A 26,759-nucleotide genomic window follows, 5' to 3' on the forward strand; every position below is an offset into this window, starting at 1 on the left:
TACTGAAAAATACTTCTCAACTACAGGAAAATGGACAGCGCATTAACTAAAGATCTAATTAAAATGTATTGATTTAAGTAGCCATGTTTGCCCTAAAGTATTTCAAATTCCATGAAAAATATTTTTATACTGAAGGATGAAATTCTACTTTGGAATTTAACCCAACTTCTTTACTAGGAGATCTTTTAGTACTCTAACACAAATTGAATAACCAGAAATCTCAAAATTGTTTCATATTCTTTCACAGGATATGGGTGTCGATGACGTCAGCATTTACTACCCACCCCTAATTACCCTCAAGGTGGTGGGGAGCTGCCTTCTTGAACCAGTACAGTCCATGTGGTGCACCCACAGTGCTGTTCGGAAGGTGTTTAGAGTTTTGACCCAGTTCCAAAATGACAATATGGTTTCAAATCAAGAGGGTGTGTGGGCCTTGCATGGGGAACATTATAGTGTTCCCATGCGTCTGCTGCCCTTTTACTTCTAGGTGGTAGAGGTTATAGGTTTGAAAGGTGCTGTAGATGGAGCCTTGGTGAGTTCCTGTAGCACATCTTGTAGATTAAACACTGTTGACACTGTGCAATGGCGGTGGAGGGAGGGAATGTTTATGGTGGTGAATGGGGGTCCCAATCAAGAAAGCTTTCTCCTGAATGGTATCAAACAGTGTTGTTGGAGTTGCACTCACCCAGGAAGGGGGAGAGCATTCCATCACACTCCTGATTTGTGCCTTGCTGATGGCGACCGGCTTTGCAAAGTCAGAAAGCGAGTTACTCTCCTCAGAATGGTGGAACAGTAGCACAATGGTTAGTACTGTTGCTTCACAGCGCCAGGGTCCCAGGTTCAATTCCTGGCTTGGGTCAATGTCTGCGCGGAGTCTGCATGTTCTTCCCGAGTCTACGTGGGTTTCCTCCGGGTGCTCTGGTTTCCTCCCACAAGTCCCGAAAGATGTGCTGCTAGGTGAATTGGACATCTGAATTCTCCCTCCGTGTACCCCAAAAGGCGCTGGAGTGTGGCGACTAGAGGATTTTCACAGTAACTTCATTGCAGTGTTAATGTAAGCCTACTTGCGGCATTATTATTAATCCCTGGCCTCGACTTCCGGGTGCGGCGATGACCAGCTAAGACGCACGTTTCGGCAGCTCCCGGTGGAACGGACTTTTGGGCTCTTAATAGGAGCCCCAACGGCAATTTTAACGGCTAAAAACACTGTGCGGTAAACCAGAAGGGAATCCCCCCTGGACACGGATGGAAAAAGGAGAGGAAAGTGGCCGGATTGCGGTGGATCCTCTAGAGCAGCGGCCAGGAAGGCAAGCACAAAGCAAGATGGCGTCGGAAGGTGGCAGTTTAATATGGGGCCCTGAACAACAAGAGTTCCTGCGGCGCTGCGTGGAAGAACTTAAAAAGGAGAAGAAGGAGGAGCTGTTGGCCCCGATATTACAGGCGATCGAAGGGCTAAAGGAGCAAAAGACCCAGGAGCAGGAACTTTGGGTCGTGAAGGCAAAGGCTGCTGAGAATGAGGACGAAATACAGGGCCTGGTGGTGAGAGATGCACGAGGCACAACACAAAAGGTGTGTGGAAAGGCTGGAGGTGCTGGAGAATAATGCGAGGAGGAAGAATTTAAGGATTTTTGGTCTTCCCGAAGGTGCAGAAGGGGCGGACGTCGGGGCATATGTGAGCACGATGCTTCACTCGTTAATGGGATCGGAGGCCCCGACGGGCCCGTTGGAGGTGGAGGGAGCTTATCGAGTTATGGCGCGAAGACCGAGGGCTGGAGAAATTCCTCGAGCCATAGTGGTGAGATTTCTCCGATATAAGGACAGAGAGATGGTCCTCAGATGGGCAAAGAAAACCCGGAGCAGGAGGTGGGAGAACGCGGTGATCCGCGTATATCAAGATTGGAGTGCGGAGGTGGCGAGAAGGAGGGCAAGCTTTAATCGGGCCAAGGCGGTGCTGCACAAAAGGAAGGTTAAATTTGGAATGCTGCAGCCGGCAAGACTGTGGGTCACACATCAAGGGAAACACCACTACTTTGAAACGGCAGAAGAGGCGTGGACATACATTGTCGAGGAGAATCTGGAATAAGCGGGCTAGAAAAAGAACGTTTGGGACAAAGTGGTGGGGTGACTACGTGGGGTGAAGGGGGGGGGGAAAATGGGGGAAGAGATGATTTCCCAAGTTGTTAATCCTGCGACCCTGTAACTTTTCTCTCTTCCCCATGTCTTTGGGGGGGGGGGGGGGGGGTGAAAGAGAGCTGGGGGCGCCGGCCATTGAGGGCAGGGCCAAATGGGGAGCGCGGGCTTTGTTCCCGCGCTATGGTAATCATGGCGGGAACAGGGAAGCAGGAAGGAGGGGGCCTCGCACAGTGGGGGCCGAGGTCACGGGGGAAGCAGAGGTCGGCCAGAGTTTGTTGACTTCTGGGAGCAGCATGGGGGGTGCAATTACGCTAGAAAGGGATCTAGCGGGGGGGGGGGGGGGGGGTTAACTGGGTTGCTGCTGCTGGGGAGAAGGGGGAGCTGGTATGGAGTGGGGTGGTCGGGGCGGGAGGGCGCCGTTGGGGGGAGATACGGCTACGTGGGAACCGGGTGAGGAGCTGGATTGAAAAAGGAGATGGCTAGTCGACAAGGGAGGGGGGGGGGGGGGGGGAAGAGAGAGAGGGTAAAGAGCCCCCCAACCCGGCTGATCACGTGGAATGTGAGAGGGCTGAACGAGCCGATTAAGAGGGCACGGGTACTCGCACACCTAAAAAAACTTAAGGCAGATGTGGCTATGCTGCAGGAGACGCATCTGAAATTGATAGACCAGGTCAGACTTCGCAAAGGATGGGTGGGGCAGGTGTTTCATTCGGGGCTAGACGCAAAAAACAGGGGGGTGGCTATATTAGTGGGGAAGCGGGTAATGTTTGAGGCAAAGACCATAGTGGCGGACAGTGGGGGCAGATACGTGATGGTGAGTGGCAGATTGCAAGGGGAGGCGGTGGTTTTAGTGAACGTATATGCCCCGAACTGGGATGATGCCAATTTTATGAGGCGTATGTTGGGACGCATCCCGGACCTAGAGGCGGGAAAGTTGGTAATGGGTGGAGATTTTAATACGGTGCTGGACCCAGGGCTGGACAGATCGAGGTCCAGGACCGGAAGGAGGCCGACTGCAGCTAGGGTGCTCAAGGACTTTATGGAGCAGATGGGAGGAGTAGACCCCTAGAGATTTAGTAGACCTAGGAGTAAGGAGTTTTCGTTTTTCTCCTATGTCCACAAAGTCTATTCACGGATAGACTTTTTTGTTTTGGGAAGGGCACTGATCCCGAAGGTGACGGGGACGGAGTACACGGCTATAGCTATTTCGGACCACGCTCCACATTGGGTGGACCTGGAGATAGGGGAGGAAAAAGAACAGCACCCACCCTGGAGAATGGACATGGGATTATTGGCAGATGAGGGTGTGTGTTTAAGGGCGAGGGGGTGTATTGAAAGGTACTTGGAACTCAATGACAATGGGGAGGTTCAGGTGGGAGTGGTCTGGGAGGCGTTGAAGGCTGTGGTTAGAGGGGAGCTGATATCTATCAGGGCACATAAAGGAAAGCAGGAGGGTAGGGAAAGGGAGCGGTTGTTGAAAGAACTTTTGAGGGTGGACAGACAATATGCGGAGGCACCGGAGGAGGGACTGTACAGGGAAAGGCAAAGGCTACATGTAGAATTTGACTTGTTGACTACGGGTAATGCAGAGGCACAATGGAGGAAGGCACAGGGTGTACAGTACGAATATGGGGAGAAGGCGAGCAGGTTGCTGGCCCACCAACTGAGGAAAAGGGGAGCAGCGAGGGAGATAGGGGGGGTGAGAGATGAGGAGGGAGAGATGGAGCAGGGAGCGGAGAGTGAATGGAGTGTTCAAGGCATTTTATGAAAGATTATATGAAGCTCAGCCCCCGGAAGGGAAGGAGAGAATGATGTGCTTTCTGGATCAGCTGGAATTTCCTAAGGTGGAGGAGGAAGAGAGGGCGGGACTGGGAGCACAGATTGAGACGGAGAATGTAGTGAAAGGGATTGGAAGTATGCAGGCGGGGAACGCCCCGGGACCAGACGGATTCCCAGTGGAATTTTATAGGAAATACATGGACTTGCTGGCCCCACTACTGATGAGAACCTTTAATGAGGCTAGGGAAAGGGGGCAGCTGCCCCCGACTTTGTCAGAGGCATCGATATCGCTCCTCCTAAAGAAGGAAAAAGACCCGCTGCAATGCGGGTCCTATAGGCCCATTTCCCTCCTGAATGTGGATGCTAAGATTCTGGCCAAGGTAATGGCAACGAGGATAGAGGATTGTGTCCCGGGGGTGGTTCATGAGGACCAAACTGGGTTTGTGAAGGGGAGACAGCTGAACACAAATATACGGAGGCTGCTAGGGGTAATGATGATGCCCCCACCAGAGGGGGAAGCGGAGATAGTGGTGGCGATGGATGCCAAGAAAGCATTTGATAGAATGGAGTGGGATTATTTGTGGGAGGTGCTGAGGAGATTTGGCTTTGGAGATGGGTATATCAGATGGGTACAGTTGCTGTATAGGGCCCCGATGGCGAGCGTGGTCACGAATGGACGGGGTTCTGATTATTTTCGGCTCCATAGAGGGACGAGGCAGGGATGTCCTCTGTCCCCGTTATTGTTTGCACTGGCGATTGAGCCCCTGGCCATAGCATTGAGGGGTTCCAGGAAGTGGAGGGGAGTACTCAGGGGAGGAGAAGAACACTGGGTATCTCTGTATGCGGATGATTTGTTGTTGTATGTGGCGGACCCGGTGGAGGGGATCCCAGAGATAATGCGGATACTTGGGGAGTTTGGGGATTTTTCAGGGTATAAATTGAACATGGGGAAAAGTGAGTTGTTCGTGGTGCATCCAGGGGAGCAGAGCAGGGAAATAGAGGATTTACCGTTGAAGAAGGTAACAAGGGACTTCCGGTACTTGGGGATCCAGATAGCCAAGAATTGGGGTACATTACACAGGCTTAATTTAACGCGGTTGGTGGAACAGATGGAGGAGGACTTTAAGAGATGGGACATGGTGTCCCTGTCACTGTAGTTAGGGTGCAGGCGGTTAAAATGGTGGTCCTCCTGAGATTCCTTTTTGTGTTTCAGTGCCTCCCTGTGGTGGTCACGAAGGCTTTTTTCAAGAGAATCGAGAAGAGTATTATGAGTTTTTGTGTGGGCCGGGAAGACCCCGAGAATGAGGAGAGGATTTTTGCAGCATAGCAGGGACAGGGGGCGGGGGGGGGGGGGGGGGGGTTGGCACTACCGAGCCTAAACGACTATTACTGGGCCGCCAATGTTTCAATGGTGTGTAAGTGGATGGGAGAAGGGGAGGGAGCGGCGTGGAAGAGATTGGAGAGGGCGTCCTGCAGGGGGACTAGCCTACAAGCAATGGTGACGGCACCGTTGCCGTTCTCACCGAAGAAATACACCACAAGCCCGGTGGTGGTGGCTACATTGAAAATTTGGGGGCAGTGGAGACGGCATAGGGGAAAGACGGCAGCCTCGGTGCGGTCCCCGATAAGAAATAACCATAGGTTTGTTCCAGGGAGAACGGATGGGGGATTTGGAGCATGGCAAAGAGCTGGGGTAGTGCAATTGAGAGATCTGTTAGTGGATGGGACGTTTGCGAGTCTGGGTGCGCTGACGGAAAAATATGGGTTGCCCCAAGGGAATGCATTTCGGTATATGCAACTGAGGGCTTTCGCGAGGCAACAGGTGAGGGAATTTCCGCAGCTCCCGACGCAGGAGGTGCAGGATAGAGTGATCTCAGAGACATGGGTGGGGGATGGTAAGGTGTCGGACATATATAGGGAAATGAGGGACGAGGGGGAGATCATGGTAGATGAGCTGAAAGGGAAATGGGAAGAAGAGCTGGGGGAGGAGATTGAGGAGGGGCTGTGGGCTGACGTCCTACGTAGGGTAAACTCATCGTCCTCGTGTGCCAGGCTAAGCCTGATACAATTTAAGGTTCTACACAGGGCGCATTTGACTGGAGCACGGCTCAGTAGTTTTTCTGGGGTAGAGGATAGTTGTGGGAGATGCTCGAGAAGCCCAGCGAATCACACCCACATGTTCTGGTCATGCCCGGCACTACAGGGGTTCTGGGTGGGGGTGGCAAAGGTGGTGGGGGTCCGGGTCGAACCAAGCTGGGGGTTGGCTATATTCGGGGTTGCAGAAGAGCCGGGAGTGCAGGAGGCGAGAGAGAGGCTGATGTTTTGGCCTTTGCGTCCCTAGTAGCCCGGCGCAGGATATTGTTAATGTGGAAGGAAGCCAAACCCCCGGGTGTGGAGACCTGGATAAACGACATGGCAGGGTTTATCAAGTTAGGACGGATCAAGTTCGTATTAAGAGGTTCGGCTCAAGGTTCACCAGGTGGTGGCAACCGTTCGTCGACTACCTCACAGAAAGATAGAGGGAATGGAAAAGAAGAAGACAACAGCAGCAACCCGGGGGGGGGGGGGGGGGGGGGAGAAGAAAGAGAGAAAGAAGAAGAGAGAACCGGACAGACTCTCAGGGATGTCATTGTATATTTGTATATGTATAGACACTTGTTATAGGTAATGTATATTGGATTGTATCTTTGGAGAGTAACTATTTTTGACAAGGCAGTTGCCACTTGGTTTTGTTTATATATTATTTATTTATTTGTTTAAAATTGGCCACGGTTATTTATATTGCTTTGTTGTTGTTCAAAAGAAAAACTATGTACGGTTATGTTTGGCCACAAAATTTTGAATAAAATATATTTTTTTAAAAAAAAATTAATCCCTGGCCTCTGACCTATATTTGTAGCTTTGGCAAACGGTTAGCTCAGTTTTTACTCCGCAGATGATGTCACACCTGCTGAGATTGTCCAGCATTTTCGGTTTCAATTTCAGCATCCGCAGTAATTTGCTTTTACACTTGTAGCTGGTCCAGTTCAGTTTCTGGTTGGTGGTGGTATGTTATTATGCCAACATGTTGAAATGTTGATTTAATGAACAAAAATGCTGCAAGATGCTTCACAGAAGTATAATTAGGAGTATGCCGAGTTGGCAATGTCAGGAGGGAGTTAAGGAAATTCCTAAGAGGGGATGGGGATGAAGCTTAAGAAAAACCTTGAGCCTAAATTTAGCATAGATTTACCAGAATACTTGGATTTCAAGAGTTAAATTACAAGGATCAATTGTTAATTTCCAAATCGGAGATTGATAAAATGGTAAACCAAAAGGTATTCAGGGATAACAGCAAATTACTGCAGATGCTGGAATCTGAAACCAAAAGAGAAAATGCTGGAAAAACTCAGCAGGTCTGGCAGCATCTGTAGGGCTAACGTGGAGTCCAGGTGACCCTTTGTCAAAGCTTTGTCAGATGCTGCCAGACCTGCTGAGATTTTCCAGCATTTTCTCTTTAGATATTCAGGGATATTGAGCAAATGCAAGTTTTGGAGGTTCAATCCAAGATTGGTCACAACTTTACCACACAGCAGGATGTACAAGTTTGGAACGCTTCCACAAAAGGCAACAGATGCTTGATCAATTGTTAATTTTTAAATTGGACATTTATAATTGTTTATTTTTAATTTTTTCTAATTAAGGGGCAATTTAGCGTGGTCAATCCACCTACCCTGCACATCTGTGGGTTGTGGGGTGAGACCCACGAAGACACATGGAGAATATGCAAACTCCACACAGTGACCCTGGGCCAGGATCGAACCAGTCTTGGCGCCGTAAAGCAGCAGTGCCCAGAGACTGGCAATTGTTAACCAAAAGGTATTAACGGATATTGGGCAAATACAGGTTTTGGAAGTTTGATCCAAGATTGGACGCAACTTCATTAAATGGCAGAACAGGCTCTAATGGCCTCCTGTTAATTCTTATGTTCACAAGTGACAAACGTTACCAGTGCTTTGAAAGGGGGGTGGGAGAGGAGGGAAAGAGATACAAAAATGTCGAAATCAATGGAGTTCAAAGCTCTATGGGAAGTGGATTTGTAGGGCTGCAGGTTAGAGATGAGGATGTGCAAGTCAAGAGAGATAATTATATCAAGTACTGGGCACCGAAACCAGCTATAGATCACCCAACTCGAGACGACAGCTGAGCTTGACTAGATGAGATATTAGATGAATTTCTTTTTAAAAACATGGTGGAGGATAGGAGGCTAACCAGCAGGCCATCCAAACAACTAATTTTGGAGTTGGGAAAGCCATGGATGAAAGTCAGCAGGAGTGGACCAGAGAAGGGCTTTTGTAAAGTGAGAAAAAATATTGTTTTTCTAACATTTTGTCAAATATTTGAAACTTATTTGGAGGTGACCAAATTTAGTGGCCAAGACATTTTTTGCTTTAAAAATAGAAAATGGAGAAAGCAGTATAACAAAAAGCACCAGGGTGAATTAAGGTAGTAGAAGACAGATAATTAATAGAATGATGCACTTAGCAATTGTTTTCCAAGGCTAAATAGCTCATCATTGGGACTGGATTTAACACCCCTCAACTCCAAATTCACTACCTCAATGTCCTTCAATTTAAAATTTGATGCGGAGCAGGTTACAGACCGATTCGAGCACACACATCTACAGACATTTTAAAAGTAGTAGCATTGATAGCAGAACCTTACCCTCTTCTGTAACCTCAATAAGTCCTTGATACTCAGCCTGTTGTGGATCCACACTGCGTAATGGCCTCACCACCTTACCAGTATAGACTGTTGGGTACACTTCATCACTGGGACCATTCACTGTAAAAGAAAAAACATTAAGTTGAAGGCCTAACCTAGTGTCATGAATCAAGTTGATTGTAGACAGTTGGTAGCAATAGAAGCTTGAAATCGGAAATGGGGGGGGGGGGGGGGGAAGAACCCAATATTGATTTCTCAGGATACTTCTATCAATTTTGAAACACTAAAAGAAGCAAGGATGTATACAAAGCTTTTGCAAACTTCCTTCACAATATTTTTAAGTGAGCGGAATCAAAAAGAGACAATTTGTATTTTAATCCTGTTTAGGAATTAAGCCAGGTCCAAGTCAAATTGTTCATTACCAGAAATGAGCAAAGGCCATGTCACCATGCCTATTAAAATAAATTGGGACTTCCGGTTGCGGCGATGACCAGCTGAGTCGCACGTTTCGGCATCTTCCGTTTTAACGGACTTTTGGGCTTTTATCGGGAGCCCCAACGGAAATTTTTCACGGCCAAACTCAGTGTGAGGCGATAAAGGAAGGAGTCCCCCCGGGTGTGGATGGAAAGAAGCGATAGTAGTGGCCAGATTGTGGAGGATCCTCTGGAGCAGTGGCAGAGAAGAGAAGGGAGTAGCAAAATGGTGGCTGAGGGAGCCCAGATGGTATGGGGCCCGGAACAGCAGGAGTTCCTCCAGCGATGTGTGGAGGAGCTCAAGGAGGAGGTGCTGGCGCCGATGTTGCTGGCGATTGAGGGATTGAAGGAGACGCAAAAGACCCAGGAGATGGAGCTCCGTGGAGTGAAGGCAAAGGCAGCCGAGAATGAAGACGAGATACAATGCTTGGTGGTGAAGACGGAGACGCACGAGGCACTACATAAGAGGTGCATAGAAAGGCTGGAAGCCCTGGAAAATAGCTCGAGGAAGAATTTAAGGATATTGGGTCTTCCCGAAGGGTCAGAGGGAGCGGATGTTGGGGCGTATGCGAGTACGATGCTCCATACTTTAATGGGAGCCGAGGCCCCGTCGGGCCCCCTGGAAGTGGAGGGAGCATACCGGGTCCTCGTGAGAAGACCGAAGGCAGGGGAAATACCGCGAGCAATAGTGGTGAGGTTCCACCGCTACAAAGACAGAGAGATGGTCCTGAGATGGGCTAAGAAGACACGGAGTAGCAGGTGGGAGAACGCGGTGATCCGCGTGTATCAAGATTGGAGTGCGGAGGTGGCGAGATAGAGGGAGAGTTTCAATCGGGCCAAGGCGGTGCTCCACAGGAAAAAAGTGAAATTTGGAATGTTGCAGCCGGCAAGACTGTGGGTTACACACCAGGGCAAATACCACTACTTCGAGACGGCGGAGGAGGCGTGGGCATTTATTCAAGAGAAGTTGGACTAGATTTGAGGAATGGATGTTTGGAAAGAAGTAGCGAGGTGGTGGCAAGGAATTGTAAAGGGGGAGAGGGGGAGGGCTTATCTGTAAAAATGTCGGACGGGAGAATTTTTTCTCCCCCACCCCCTCTGGGGGGGGGGGGGGGGGGGAGACACACGAAGAAATGTGGGCGCCGGTGGGGAAGGGGAGAGGGAACTGCGCCATTAGGGGCAGGGCCGAGAGGGAAGCGCGGGCTTTTCTCCCGCGCTACGGAAATTGTGGCGGGAAAAGTGGGCGCAGGAAGGAAGGGGGCTCCACACGCAGGGAGGCCAAGGGTAAACGGGGGAAGCCGAGGTCAGCCACAGTTTGCTGACTCCCGGAAGCAATATGGGGGAGCAATCAAGCTAGAAGTGAATCTAGCCGGGGGGGGGGGGGGGGGGGGAAGAGAGAATTAACTGGGTTGCTGCTGCTGAGGGTAAGGGGGAGCTGATATGGGATGGGATGGTCGGGACGGGAGGGCGCCGTCTGGGAGACAAACGGGTGCGTGGGACCCGGGTGAGGAGCTGGGTTAAAAAAGGGGATGGCTAGTCGACGATGGGGGGCGGGGGGGGGGGGGTAAAGGGCCCCCCAACCCGGTTGATCACGCGGAACGTGAGAGGGTTGAACGGGTCGATTAAGAGGGCAAGGGTGTTTGCGCACCTAAAGAGGCTGAAGGCGGATGTGGTTATGCTTCAAGAGACGCACCTGAAAGTGGCGGATCAGGTCAGATTAAGGAACGGATGGGTGGGACAGGTTTTCCACTCAGGATTAGATGCGAAAAATAGAGGGGTGGCAATACTGGTGGGGAAACGGGTACTGTTTGAGGCTAAGACCATAGTGGCGGACAGTGGGGGCAGGTACGTGATGGTGAGTGGCAGATTGCAAGGTGAGGCGGTGGTGCTGGTGAACGTATATACCCCGAACTGGGATGACGCGGGTTTTATGAAGCGCATGTTGGGGCGCATCCCGGACCTAGAGATGGGAAATTTGGTATGGGGGGGGACGGGGGGGGGGGAACGGGACGGACACGACGACTTCAACACGGTGCTGGACCCAGGGCTGGACCGGTCCAGATCTAGGACCGGGAGGAGGCCGGCAGCGGCCAAGGTGCTTAAGGAGTTTATGGAGCAGATGGGAGGAGTAGATCCCTGGAGATTTGCTAGACCGAGGAGTAAGGAGTTTTCCTTCTTCTCCCATGTCCATAAAGTATACTCCCGGATAGACTTTTTTGTCCTGGGCAGGGCGCTGATCCCGAAAGTGGCAGGAACGGAATATTCGGCTATAGCTGTTTCAGATCACGCCCCACACTGGGTGGATCTGGATCTAGGAGAGGAGAAGGAGCAGTGCCCACTTTGGAGATTAGACATGGGACTGTTGGCAGATGAGGGGGTATGTGGAAGGGCGAGGGAATGTATTGAAAGGTACCTAGAGGTCAACGATGATGGAGAGGTCCAGGTGGGAGTAGTATGGGAGACGCTGAAAGCGGTGGTTAGGGGGGAGCTGATTTCCATAAGAGCCCACAAGGGGAAAGAAGAGAGTAAAGAAATGGAGAGACTGATCGGGGAGATTCTGAGGGTGGATAGGCAATATGCGGAGGCCCCGGATGAAGGGTTATACAGGGAAAGACGGAGACTACAGATGGAGTTTGACCTGCTGACCACGGGTAAGGCGGAGACGCAGTGGAGGAAGGCACAGGGAATACAATACGAGTATGGGGAAAAGGCGAGCCGACTGCTGGCCCAACAACTTAGGAAGAGGGGGGCGGCGAGAGAGATCGGAGGAATTAGGGACAGGGAGGGAAGGATGGAACAGAGGGCGGAGAGGGTGAACGGGGTGTTTAAGTAATTCTATGAGAGGCTGTACAAGGCCCAACCCCCAGAGGGGAAAGAGGGAATGATGCACTTCTTGGACCAGTTGGGAGTTCCCGAGGGTTGAGGAGCAGGAGGTGACAGGTCTGGGAGCGCAGATTGAGGTGGAGGAAGTGGTAAAAGGAATCGGGAACATGCAGGCAGGAAAGGCCCCGGGACCAGATGGGTTCCCGGTGGAATTTTACAGGAAATATGTGGACCCACTGGCCCCACTCCTGGCGAGAACCTTCAATGAGGCTAAGGAAAGGGGGACACTACCCCCGACGATGTCGGAGGCGACGATATCGTTGATCCTGAAACGAGACAAAGACCCGCTGCAGTGCGGGTCATACAGGCCCATCTCCCTCCTAAATGTAGACGCCAAGTTACTGGCCAAGGTGATGGCGACTAGGATAGAGGACTGTGTCCCAGGGGTGGTACATGACGACCAGACAGGGTTTGTTAAAGGGAGGCAATTGAATGCCAACATACGAAGGTTGCTGGGGGTAATGATGATGCCCCCACCGGAGGGGGAGGCGGAGATAGTGGTGGCGATGGATGCAGAGAAGGCATTCGAAAGAGTGGAGTGGGACTACCTGTGGGAGGTACTGAAGAGATTTGGATTTGGAGAGGGGTTCAGCTCCTGTACGGGGCCCCGGTGGCAAGCGTGGTTACAAACAGGCAACGATCCGACTATTTCCGATTACATAGGGGCACAAGACAGGGGTGTCCCTTGTCCCCGTTACTGTTCGCGTTGGCAATCAAGCCATTGGCCATAGCGCTGAGGGGCTCTAGGAAGTGGAGAGGGGTGCTTAGAGGAGGAGAGGAACATCGGGTGTCATTATATGCGGATGATCTGCTGCTATATGTGGCGGACCCAGTGGAGGGGATGCCTGAGATAATGCAGACACTCAGGGAGTTTGGAGAGTTCTCGGGATACAAATTGAATATGTGAAAGAGTGAACATTTTGTGATGCACCCCGGGGAACAGGGCAGTGGGATAGACGATCTGCCGCTGAGGAGAATAGCAAGGGACTTTCGATATCTAGGGATCCAGGTGGCTAGGAACTGGGGAACCTTGCATAAACTTAACTTGACACGACAGGTAGAGCAGATGGAGGAGGACTTTAAAAGGTGGGACATGGTGCCCCTGTCATTGGCGGGTAGGGTACAGGCGGTCAAAATGGTGGTCCTCCCGAGGTTTCTTTTCGTATTTCAGTGCCTCCCCATACTGATTACAAAGGCCTTCTTCAAGAAAGTGGATAGGAGTATTATGAACTTTGTGTGGGCTGGAAAGACCCAAAGGGTAAAGAGGGGGTTCCTGCAGCATAGGAGGGACAGAGGGGGACTGGCACTGCCGAGCCTGAGTGATTACTATTGGGCCGCCAACGTGTCTATGATATGTAAGTGGATGAGGGAAGAAGAAGGAGCGGTGTGGAAAAGGCTGGAGATGGCGTCCTGTAGGGGAACAAGTTTAAAAGCACTGGCGACGGCGCCGTTACCGTTTTCCCCGAAAAAATACACCACAAACCCAGTGGTGGTGGCAACTTTGAAGATTTGGGGGCAGTGGAGACGACATAGGGGGGTGACGGGTGCCTCGGTGTGGTCCCCGATAAGGAACAACCACAGGTTCGTCCCGGGAAGGATAGATGGGGGATTCCAATCTTGGCAATGAGCAGGAATTGTGAAATTGAAGGACTTGTTCTTGGACGGGACGTTCGCGAGTCTGGGAGCACTGGTAGAAAATAAGAGTTGCCACCTGGGAATGCCTTTTGATATATGCAAGTGAGGGCATTTGCAAGGCAACAGGTGAGGGAATTTCCGCAGCTCCCGGCGCAGGGGATCCAGGACAGAGTGATCTCGGGGGCATGGGTCGGTGATGGTAAAGTGTCCAATATATACAGGGAAATGAGAGACGAGGGGGAGACGATGGTAGAGGAGCTAAAGGGTAAATGGGAGGAGGAGCTGGAGGAAGAGATTGAGGGGCGGCTGTGGGCAGATGCCCTAAGTAGGGTAAATTCCTCGTCCTCGTGTGCCAGGCTCAGCCTGATCCAATTCAAGGTTCTACACAGAGCGCATATGACGGGAGCAAGGCTGAGTAGATTTTTTGGAGTGGAGGATAGGTGCGGGAGGTGCGGGGGAAGCCCGGCGAACCACACCCACATGTTTTGGTCATGTCCGGTATTGCATGGGTTCTGGGTGGTTGTGGCAAGAGTGATCTCAAAGGTGGTGGGGGTCCGGGTTGAACCAAGCTGGGGGTTGGCTATATTTGGGGTCGCAGAAGAGCCGGGAGTGCAGGAGGCGAGAGAGGCCGATGTTTTGGCCTTTGCGTCCCTAGTAGCCCGGCGAAGGATTCTACTAATGTGGAAAGAAGCTAAACCCCCGGGCGTGGAGGCCTGGATAAACGACATGGCAGGGTTTATAAAATTGGAGCGAATAAAGTACGCACTAAGAGGTTCGGCTCAGGGGTTCACCAGGCGGTGGCAACCGTTCCTTGACTATCTCGCAGAGCGATAAGGGAAAACAGGAAAGACAGCAGCAGCAACCCAGGGGGGAGGGGAGGGTACATGTGGGTCCTTGGGGGGTTTTTTTTTTGTTCTTTTCCATGCTAGTTGATTATAATTACATTTATTTTTTCAATGTTACTATTTCTTTTTCTGTACTTGTTGTTAGTTAATATATTGTTTAAATAACGGTCAATGTACATTTTGTTACAAAGTTGTAAAAATGGAAAATTCTTTTTGATCGAAAAACTTTAATAAAAATATATTTCAAAAAAAAAAATTGGGTACACAATTGTTTTTTTTCTAATCAAGGGGCAATTTAGCGTGGCAAATCCACCTACCCTGCACATCTTTGGGTTGTGGGGGTGAGACCCACGCAGACACGGGGAGAATGTGCAAACTCCACACAGCAGTGACCCGGGGACAGGATCAAACCCAGGACCTTGATACTGTGGGAGACATTGTGCCACCATGTCTATTTAAATACCGTATTACTGTAACAGTTAATGGGAAACTATTATTGCGTATGTGTAGACCACCAATTGAAATCTCTAATCTTCACATTTTTATATCAACAATGGCCAGAATAGATTCTTAAATGGAGAAAACGGACTTTCCATTTTTGCCATCCTAGCACATGTTGAAAATATGCATCTCAAAATTGCACTCCAGCCTGCCAATTACTTTTTAAAGAGATTTAGAAAAGGAAAATCAGGGTAAGGGCTTGCAATCATCCAATATGCACTAAGAATAGAAGCAGAAAATCCCCAATGGGTCATTGCTCACCTTGTACAAGATTCATGCTTCATTCTTTTCTTTGTAAAAAGAAAAACTAATTTATGATGGTCATTTCTACAGGTCTCTATACAAATCTACAGGTTCTCCAACACCTTGCCTTCCTGCCAATGTCCCTTTGCTAGAAGCATTCGTTATAGGCACAAGAGAACATTCAGTACCATACCAAAGTAATCAATGAAGTCTTGTGTGAAAATTATCAGCAAGTTATTTGAACAAAAAGGAGCTTCAAAATTATTTTTATTTGGGATTTAAAACATTTTACCCCCAGATCTTTGTTTTTGGCATCAAAAATCATGAAGGGGGGGGGGAAGAAATTGGGGGAAGCTGAGAACTCAAAACCAGTATAAATTCAGATGAAATAATGGACATCACTAAACTTCATGAAATTGAGGAAATGACTAATGAGGCACAGCTCAGCAAGAGGAAACCCACAGTTAGCTAGACATACTAGTCATCCCACTGAATGGCCTCTGCTGTTTCAATGCAACATTTCTACACAATGTCAGATTATTTGAAGAGTAAAACAGATTTAGTGTTTGCAAATAAGACTGCACTGGGATGTTGACTGCTAAAACAGATGTTTAAGATAGTTCAGACAATCTGGAAGAGTTGACACTACAGCTCAACTTTGCAGACATGCCTATGCAATATGCTGTGGTCACTATTTCGTGCATTTCCTGCCCTGATATCTGGCAAGAAAATCAATAGAAATTCTAGCTAGCCTCCACAAATTCAAAATAGGAATTAAGCCAGGTTCAAGTCAAAATATTCATTGCCAGAAATGAGCAACGGCCATGTCACCATGCCTTCCAAATGGTGTGGTTACTCCAGGAATCCAAAGTCTGCTACGTGAATTCCTGATCTAGAAGAATCCACAAATTCAAAACAAATTGGCACTTGGTTTAATCATTTAAAATCAAGAAAAATCTGAGTCTTTAGATTTTAAAAGATCCCATTTTTCCAACAGGAATCACCAGATAGCCACAATGAATCTCAGCACAGACAAAGCCACTCAGCTCAAAAAGCCATTATAGTTCCAATCTCTGCCCTTCCTCGATACATTGAATTGTTTGCTTCAAAACTTCTCCACTGTTTAAAGCTTTAACAGATCCAGCTTCTACCACCATTTCTTGTCTGAAGGGCAAATTTCTCCTTTTGGTAATCTTATGACCGCTAGTTTTCAGATTTAATTGATCAAAACATCTCGATATAGAACAAGATTACATCCCCTTTGAATAATTATCACTCCAATGACCAGCCTTGGTTTCTTTACTCATAATTTGAGCCTCTTTAAAATTGTGTCATTTTACTGACCCATTCTATTGCCTGGAAATTCTCTTTTGATTAAAGCACTCACTGTACATGATTCGAACAGTGGCCGAAACAATTTTCGACTAATTTAATAAAACATAAAAACAATACTTTAAAAAAAGTGACCAATTCTTCCTAATAAAGATTTCTAGTGCTCAACCCCAATGTTTCTCAGTTCCTCTAATTTTAACGGAAATGGAGTTCAATAATTTACATATCTCTTTCCCAGGCCTCCCTCAGATCCATTCTGATAAATAACAATACAGACTAGTGATTGGTTCTACACCTCCTATGATTCTACACCTCCTATATGATTCAACTACTCAAACTCGGTCTTACAATTGGGACTTAGGAGGAATACTGTATCGTTTGCCAAATTACTCATTTAAACAAGGTGGGACAATTTCAATATATTAGAGCGGCACACTGATTAGCACTGCTGCCTCATAGGGCCAGGGACCCAGGTTCCCTGTTGCATTATTTGAAGTATTGCTGGGTGACAAATACAACAGTTGCAATGAAAAAACAGTAGCCCTGTTAAGGAGCCAACCACAAAGTTTGGTTTTGAATTTTCTGCCACCCACGAGCCACATTCGGCCTTACTGGGTACAATGGAATTTCAATTATGCCTAACCAAAACTGTTCAACTCACAAACACAATCGATCTTCGTCATCTGAAAAGTTGGATTCTCCAATTCAGTGATTAGTATTGAGCTATTTCTCAAATCCACAAGGTTCACCTGGCTCTTACCGGTTGTAATCTTGGCGACTTTCTCAGCACTCACTTTGTTCCCTTTGCCCTTTGACAAACTGTATTCCACAACATCTCCGACATCCAGCTCATTAACATCACCCGAGAACTCACTGAGGACCACAAGAACATCAGTGGATAAAGTGCAACAAGCTCAACGATGCAGCATTACTAAACTATTTAAGTTAACAGTTCGGACATCCTTATGTTTTGTGCCAAGACCAATATTTTAGAACAGCGACTCAAATACTGGCAAAATAGTATGCATCAGTATGCAAGTTAATATCATTTAAACACAGCCCCAGGCAAGTAACACCCATGTTTAAAACGGGCAGTTACTAACTTTTAGGTCAATAATCATCAGCTATATGCAATATCAATTTAACATTTATCACATTTTATTATGCTCCATTTATTTTGGGGGAAAAGTTGTGCTTCTCCACTTGATCGGACAAGCTGCCTACAGTTAAAAAGAGGCTAGACCACAAATAATATTGCATAATTGCCACCAGCAAAACCTTTTACACCAATAGCAATTAACATTTCATAGTTTTCTTCAGAATTCTTCCTGATCAATAACCTATTAAATGTTGGTACAGGTTTCAACGGTACCCATCAGACACACAAGGCATTCCACCTCCTGTGTAATGTTGCAACTGTCTCATGTTTGACAGTCTGCATTTGCAATTAAAAATCAATTTGATTAAAATCAAGCTACTCAATTTGCCCCTTCCAAATGGTGCGGTTACTCCAGGAATCCAAAGTCTGCTACGTGAATTCCTGATCTATAAGAATCATTAAATGCAGGAATGTTTCAATACTCTGACCTATTGCTCTGGGGGGGGGGACTGACTTAAGATATTTAAACGGCTTTTGGCTGTGCCAGCAACATCCACACCAGGGAATCAAAAAGAAAGTAATGTATACTGACTAGTGAGTCAGTAACTAGACATTAGTTTATGGAATACCCATAAAAACTGATGGAAGCAGAATTCATGATGGGTTTTAAAAGTAGATACGGTTTAAAAAGGAAAAACTAAGGATATAGGACTAAGCAGATAGACACTGCATAGATGCAACGATGAATTGCCCATTTTTATACTGTGAAATGTCTTGTGTACTTACTGAAAACAACTATTTTGGTTTAAAGTGTAAACTTACTGTACTTCAGTGAAAGAACATTTCCAAGTATTCAAATTTTTTAAAAAAATTTATAGATGTGGGCGTCGCTGGTTAGGGCAGCATTTACTGCCCTGCCCATCCCTACTTGCCCTTCAGAGTGGTGGTGAGTTGCTTTCTTGAACCGCTGCAGTCCCACAATGGGCCTACAATGTAGAGTCAAGATCTGCTGATTTTGCTTTGGTGCTAATAGTTGTACCTATCAGAAGCCAATTGGAGCACCAGGGGTTTGGTGGTATAGCTGAATTTTAACATTAATGCACATAGTTAGACCACGGTTTTACTGATGTCCTTGATGTCTTAAAACAAAATTCATCCGCTTGTACTCTGAAAGTTATTGTTGATCTGCCCATTCATATACAGACAGTCTGGTCAAATAAAATGTGGGATAATACCCGAACTTAGCAAAACCATTAAGTGAATGTACAATAGATTTCAAGAAGTGACTAGCTCCCACCATGGCCACTGCCATAAAAGCAATACCAAGCGACTAGGCATCATTCAAAAGGTGAAATCAGGCTGGTGGACAAGTTATTCCAGATCGCTTCTGCCAAGTGAGTTTGTGATCTAACTGCCCCCATTCTTGGAGAATGATTAATCTCAAGGGCAATAAGAGGAACAAAAATGAATTTAATTTGGCCATGATCCAAAACATTTCATGGCTTGCACTGTAAAATTGGAAACATGAAATTGGTCCCGTATCTACAAATGACCCAATTTTTAATACCTAGAATAAATCCATTTTGACACCTTATACCAAAATGAACAAGCATCCTATTTCAGCACCGAAAGGATAAAATTGAATGAGCCACGTTAAATATGCTCCTTAGTTCATAAAAAGCACACTGGCTTGACTAACATGTTCTACTTTCTGGGCACCACTTGCAGATTGTTCGGATAATTTGAGCAGGGAAGGGAAAGAACAACCTTTTCTGGAAATGACAAGTAAATTTGATGAAGACCATTCACATGAGAAAGGCCATTGCTTGTGGAGCGGTTGTACATGAGTGCAGTCAATGAAACCAGGATTTTTGGAGTACTGTTTTATAGGTGGCTCTTCACTGAAGTGCCAACAGAAAAGTACAAAATGCACAATTACTCCTCCAGTATCAAGTGGAATAGTAACCCGTAGAAGCTTAACATTCTTCAGATGACAAATTCTGAAAAATACATAATTCTATTTTAATGATATTTGAGACTGTTTACTGGCATCTTATCCATACACATTTATTGCTAGTTGCAAGTTGAATGTTCATTTTAGCAACACCATCTACTGGCAGATTCCTGACTGCACAGTTTAGTTTTTCCTCCACCCATGTTGAACAAGTTATTTAAATAAACTAAAGGCAGTTGAATTTTAGAGATTGATAAATAAAATCATGACCAGTACAACAGTGGTCATGAACATGAATCATAATTCTAATGAATTTAGCAGTTTATATTCTCCATTAGTGAAATCTATGTAGCCAGTAGAGTTATCACTGCAATGCCACAGGTGGCTGACCTCATTGAAAGGAATCCTAAAATTTATATCCATCACAGGATACCAATCACCACACATCCCATAGATGCAAGATATGAAAATCCTCAAGGTCGGGTGGTACAGTGGTGCAGTATTAGTAGTGCTGCCTCATGGCGCTGAGAACCAGGGTTCGATCCCGGCTCTAGGTCACTGTCAGTGTGGAGTATGCACGTTCTCCCAGTGTCTTTGTGGGTCCCACCCCCACAACACAAAAGATGTGCAGGAAAGGTGGATTGGCCACGCTAGATTGACACTTAATTGGAAAGAAAAAATAATTGGGTATTCAAAATTAAAAAATAAAAGAAAATCCTTAAGGTGGCAACCCGTAGAAAACTACAGCACTGGAAATTCTACACAATAGCAAAATAAAAACAAAACAGTATTTCAGTAAATGCATACCAAAGGCCATGCTTAGGACATCTGCACGAAGTAAGCAAATTGGTTTGGATTTCAGATTCATTGCCAAATGACTACATTCCAAAATAGGTTGTAAATACAATGCAGGAGTCAAATATGTGGCTCACCTGTAGTGGAAGAAGATTTCTTGATCATGCTGGGAAGTTTCTATGAAACCAAAGTTATCCTTCAGAGCTGCTACATATCCTACAAGCCTCTTGGCATTGGGGTTACGATTTAGAATTTTGATTGACACCGCACTCTGTAGGCCAGTTCTTTTAACTTCACAAATGCTAAATTCAATCTATATGAAGAGATAAAAAAAGTGTCACTTTAAGCAAGACATTTTTTTTCAACTGAATTATTTCCATGAAAGAAATATGGATTTATAAAACTAGCAAGCATATACCAACAGAAATACATTATTTCCAGGTAGAGGTTCACAAGTAATTCCGACATAACTTTTTGAAATTAAATGAAAGTTATGTCAGATGGAACTTCAGTTACATCCCATGTGGGACTTGTACAGATCACCATAACTCTATAGGAAGTGATATTAACCAGATTGTGATCAGCAGTAGATGGTGTTTGTTGGCTACAAAGGTCATTCTTAAAATGTCTTGGGATAACATTTTACTGATTACTTTTATGGGTTAAGATTTTGAAAACCGCTGTGGGTGCAAATGGATGTAGTTTTCTAGTCACATCACAAAATTGCAACTCCTCACAGCTCAATGAGTTCAGCAAATCAGTAGCTGTTCCTGACAAACCGGTGCCAGTTAGTCTCAAAATGGAAAGCCAGTGTCTGTGGCACAAGCATCTCAGAACACAGATTTCACCCAAAAAAAATATAGGTGTAGCAAATTGCATATCCAAAAAGCATGGCAGAAACTGCAGGATAGTAGAGATAGCTTTTCACCAGAGGCGAATCTTCACAAGTGATGGGCCTCACTTAAGTGATAAGCAAAGTTATTATTCCAGTTGCTGTCAATTATTAATTAGAGAAAAATTTCAATGAGCTAGTCTTATACAGCCATTTCTTTTATTTTAATTCAAAAATTATTTATCACAATTAGCAATATGCAGCTGTCCATTTAGGAGATGCAACTCATTCTTAAATATTTCGACCAAATAAATAACTATACCAGTTGATCAAATTGGCAGGACTTCCTCAAATGGAAGTGTGCAGTATTTAATTAGCACAAGCTTTACTCTCTTTAGTGCCATACTGACATTATATAATCTAGTGGTCTGGGTTTCATCCTCATCCTTGTCCACTGCCAATAATAAGGCCAAAGAACATTGTGGCAGGGAGGTGTTGGTTGCATCTGAACCACTATCCTTTTTACCCAAGAACAGAATGTTTTTTGGCAGAGTTTCCATTGAGTGAGAATGATCAGCAAAGCTAGGAGCGTCAATCGGGAACAATGTTCCAAAGCACACTCGTCAGTGCAATTTAATGAACTAGAATAAGTAATGGAACAGATTTGGTCCATCAAGCTCGGTGCTGACTTTTACTAGAGAAATCAAAAATGAATACATTTTCTGTTCACTCTCCGCCTCCTTGTACTTTCCTCTGCTTCAAAAATGTATTGTTCCTTTCTGAAAAGATATCTCCCTCAATTACTCGGCGGCAAAAGCAATCCTACATTTAACCGAAGAATTGTTTCTCAACCATCAATCCTGAATGTTACTGAAAACAATTAAAAATTCAGGTCTTCTCTAACTAAACAAATCTTTGGTGTCAATCATTTCTTCAAGTGATGCAAGCAACTTGCTTTGAATGAAATTGGACACACTGCCCTGTTGAGATTTATCATCAGAATCTGAGTTTTCTTCATTCGCACATTTCTTCATTTTCTCAGATGGAATGAGTTCATATGGGATATGGCAAATTTGGTTTGATACAGAATTTGCTTTATTCTGGTGGATTTGTTTGGTTGATGAAAAGCCGGTCCTCCTCCGATTGGTAAATGTTATAATGAGATGCCATTCTGAATACTTAGCTAATGAATTGTTTGTATGGTCTCTGGAGGAAAAACAACTTCTAATTAACATCCTCATCAAGTGCGCTGGACAAAAAAAAAAAGTGCATAGTTTAAAAAAATAATAGCACTAAAATAAATATTTCATAATTAGTTTGCCTGCTCATATCAATCACCCCAAGGAAATGGATGATATATCCTATGAAGTCCTTTTACAAAAAGAAGAAACATGTGTCCTAACCACTGACTTATACAACAGATTAGCTCTTCACACCTGTACTATTTTCTCATTAACACCATTGGTCATTATAGTTTATCTGCTTGTGCAGGGAATTATTCCACTTGAGCCCACATTATTTATTCTCTTCAATGTCTGAAGAAATGAGGAAAATACATTTTCAATTAATACCGTTATTATGCACAAGTTTTTAAACTACTGGCAGCACCATAAAGGTCCGATTCAACCAGTGAACATGTTGAGTGCTTTACAATTGGGAGGAACAGAAGCCATATCTAGTGATGGCTCTTACTCAGAGAGCACCACCGTCAGAGGACTGCAATGATTACGCTGGATACAACAGGGCGATGGTCCAATGGGATGAAGATTTTTATTCCCCCCAAAGGATAAACTGCACCTGATGGTTAAAATAGTGCAGCCACATTATAGGGCCTACAGAATGAACATGTTTATGCAGACATATTAATTTGCAATCTTTGGAAATTTAACACTGTATGCAGAGACCCATATAGTAAAACTGCCAAGTGAGTCACAACAATTATTTTCAAAATGCATCAATGGGAAAATCCATTATTCAAGTATAATTTATTTGCAACAAGCATTACATCTGATAGATACTGCTGAAATCTGCTATGTGGCATTGGGTTTAAAAACAAAATCAGAAGCAGAGATTGGAAATAAATTATTCATAATTTCTTCTGCGTTTTGTACCACGGCCACATGGTGGCTCTCTACCAACTTCTCAATTTGAAAGGGTGTATGTTGTATCTAAACAGCATGGGGATTCTTTTGTCCCAAGGTAAAAAAATCAGAATCCCTATAGTGCAGAAGGAGGCCATTCGGCCCAACAGGTCTGCACTGACCCTCCGAAAGGGCACCCCGACCTAGACCCACTCCCCTATCCTGCAACCCCACCTAATCTTTGGACGCTAAGGGGCAATTTAGAATGGCCAATCCACTTAACCTGCCATCGTGAACATTGCAAAATATGTCATTTAATGCCCCCATCACCTGATCGTGGGAGATTGTGGTGTGCAAATGACCTGCTGGGTTTCCTACATGGGGCGACACGGTGGCACAGTGGTTAGCACTGCTGCATCACAGCTCCAGGGACCCAGGTTCAATAACGGCCTTGGGTTGCTGTGTGGCGTTTGCACTTTAGCCCGGGGCTGCGTGGGTTCCCTCGGGTGCTCTGGTTTCCTTCCATAGTCCAAAGATGTGAAAGTTAGGTGGATTGGTCATGATCAATTGCCCCTTGTCAAAAGGTTAGGCAATGTGGGATTACTGTGTTGAGTGGACGGGTGGGGGCCTGACCCTAGGTAGGGTACCCTTTCAGGTCTGTGCAGACTCAATGGGCCGAATGGCCTGATTCTATGACAGAGGTATTTCACTGGTTGTAAATTGCTTTGGGGGCATCCGGAAGATATGAAATGTGCTATTCAAATCCAACTTTTTTTTATTTATGACACTATTTGAAGGATAGGAGAGTTCTTTGCAGCATGATGAACAATATTAAAAACAAAATCGATTGTAGAAATGCCAGCGCATGATCACAATTAAAAAGCCATTATTGTTATACGATGCAACTATGACTAAGGTAAAAGTCAAACCAGATGGACTTTTAAAAAAATCCAGCAATTCTGATGTCCCTTTAGTTCTTACCCCTGCCTCCTACTTTTCCCTGCCTTGGAATAGCTGTCCCAGCGCCTTCATCATTCTTAAACTGAATATTGCACTTAGTCTTGACTCGCCATGTGCAACAGGAGATGGACTAGTATTTTTCTATTAATGAAGTCACCAAAATTAAGTGAAAGACACAGAAGAATGACTACCTTCATGTCATTGTATAATCAAAATATATTGCAACAAGAGGCACCGACAACTCTTCAGTAAGACTCAACTACAAGTGAAACCCAAACTGCGAGCCACCACTGCATTTTGAGCTGGTCAATTTTATAATGGCTTCAATAATATAGGTGTTCATTTGACCTACAGTAACAAGTGAAACATTATACTGCTAAAACTTGAGCTTCATATAGAAGTTTACCTTATCACCAAGCTGTGGAATTGCACAGCCTTCCAGGTCTTTTATATGATACGGTACGGTCATTCTTATCCCAGCTTCCTCATATGCAATGATTCCCTCTTCTGCATCCTAAAGAGCAATAAAACAGGACAAATTGAGCAACGGTGGAAGCCACTCCCTGTCAAAACCTTACATATTAACTTGTCCACAGTTGCAAAAATAGTCTTCATTGTGGGAATCTCTGGTTCCTAAAATAAAAAATCAACTATGTTCATCAAGAATGATGTGCAACAAAACTCCACATGCGTATAACTTTAGTTTAAATTGACTTTCCCCCCCCAATTTAATTCAAGCATTTCATATTTAAAATAAAATACAAACTTCATTCATTCCCTCCAAAACTATATTTGATAATACTTAATACATTTTTTCTTGCTAAAACCATTACCATGTTTTAAGCTGTACTTATCATTTCCCCAATAATAGCCGAATAGCATAGATGCACTCAAGGAAAAGCTAGATAAGCAGGAGTGAGAAAAGAACAGGAGTTCCATTGGCCACAAACTTAACCAGATCAACCACATAACTACATTGCTACAGCAAGTGAATCATGTGCTGATTCTGATTCCTCAAAGGCTTCCTATCAACTACAAGTTAGAATTGCGGTGGAATATTCTCCATTTGCATCAACACCATAAAGGATACAAGCAGCCTGCTTGATCAGCACCCCATCCACTACCTTAAACAATCTCTACCATCAGCTGCACCATGTACCATATGCAAATTGTATTACAGGAGCTCCAAAAAGATTCTTACTATGCCCATGTGCCCTACAACATAGAAAAACAGAGGCATGGGAACATCACCACCTCAAAAGTATTACAATATCCTGACCTGGAAATATAATTACCATTCCTTCATTGTTAATGTCAAAATCCTGGAACACTGCTGTAGGATTACCTTTGGGAGCAACTGGGATTGGGCAATAAATGCCAGCCATGCCAGCAGGCCCACATTGCAGTAATGAAATAAACGAAAATCAACCAGTTGGGACCGATTGCCCACTTGAACATTAAAATCTGATGTAATACTGTGTTTAACAGTGGAGCATGCAGTGGCTTTAACGGTATTTTTTAAAGCCTCATTTACCACGTTACCACCTACAATGCAGAGTGTGCTGCATGATCTTGCACAATTGCACAGGTTTCTTTACTTCTACCATTCAATTATTTTCTTGACTGTAGCCCTCATCACTATACCCGGAGCACCCCTATGCTGGTTGTCATGGTTTCCACTTTCCAACCCCTGAAGGTTCATTCTTGAAATCTCAGATTTAAATCTGCATATAGATTGGATGAATCAAATTGGCAACGGGAGCCTTGAGGACAGTTTCTTAGAACAGGAGGTTCTGGAACCTACCAGGAAACAGGCTGTTTTTAGACCTGGTATTGTACAATGAGGCAGGATTAATTAATTAGCTTATAGTAAAGGATCCTCTAGGCCATTACAGTACAAGGAATTTCACATTCAGCTGGAGGGCAAGAAACATGGGCTTGAAACTAGCATCTTAAACGTGCATTAAAGCTATGAAGTCAGAGATGATTGTTTTTTAAAAAAAAAATTCAGCAATGTGATGTGGGCCGGTACCCTCAGAGGGTCCGTGTAGTTGGGCCAGCATTATAGTTGCCCATCGAAAGGTGGTGGTGAGTTGGTTTCTTGAACCGCTGCAGGCCCAGAGGAGTAGGAACAGTGCTGTTAGGGACCGAGTTCCAGGATTTTGACCCAGCGGCAGATAGACCACTGCCTCCTCTGAACTGGGAAAATAGATAAAAATGCAATACAGCAGTGGCGGACTTTAAGAAACTATTTCATAACTTAAGGCACAATCCATGAAGAAAGAAAGGACATACAATGTTGTGAAGGTCAGTCGTAGGCCAGAAGACTGGCAAATTTTATTACGAATCAGAAAAGGGTGACTATAAAAAAAGATATTAGCGTATGAGGAAACTAGCAATACAGAAACCAACAGTAATAGCTTCTACAAAGTATACAAAAAGAGAGGTGAAATAAACATCAGTAACTTAAGAGATGTGACTAAGGAGTTAATAATGGAGAAGAAAATAGC

At 45.4% G+C, this 26,759-nt stretch overlaps 1 protein-coding gene across 6 annotated transcripts in view; it reads right to left on the reverse strand.

The window, feature by feature from the left end:
• The window catches only part of csde1 (cold shock domain containing E1, RNA-binding), a 146,978-nt gene that overhangs the window by 16,850 nt on the left and 103,369 nt on the right, over positions 1–26,759 (reverse strand). For all 6 annotated transcript variants that reach the window (XM_072480636.1, XM_072480631.1, XM_072480634.1 and 3 more), the window contains 4 exons: positions 24,656–24,763; positions 20,514–20,689; positions 17,289–17,401; positions 8,617–8,736 (listed from right to left, as the gene is read on the reverse strand). In XM_072480636.1, the coding sequence (XP_072336737.1) occupies positions 8,617–8,736; positions 17,289–17,401; positions 20,514–20,689; positions 24,656–24,763 (517 nt within the window). The remainder of the gene's footprint in view (positions 1–8,616; positions 8,737–17,288; positions 17,402–20,513; positions 20,690–24,655; positions 24,764–26,759) is intronic.

Source organism: Scyliorhinus torazame, chromosome 17 (assembly GCF_047496885.1).
Source record: "Scyliorhinus torazame isolate Kashiwa2021f chromosome 17, sScyTor2.1, whole genome shotgun sequence".
In the NCBI taxonomy this organism is placed as follows: Eukaryota; Metazoa; Chordata; class Chondrichthyes; order Carcharhiniformes; family Scyliorhinidae; genus Scyliorhinus; species Scyliorhinus torazame.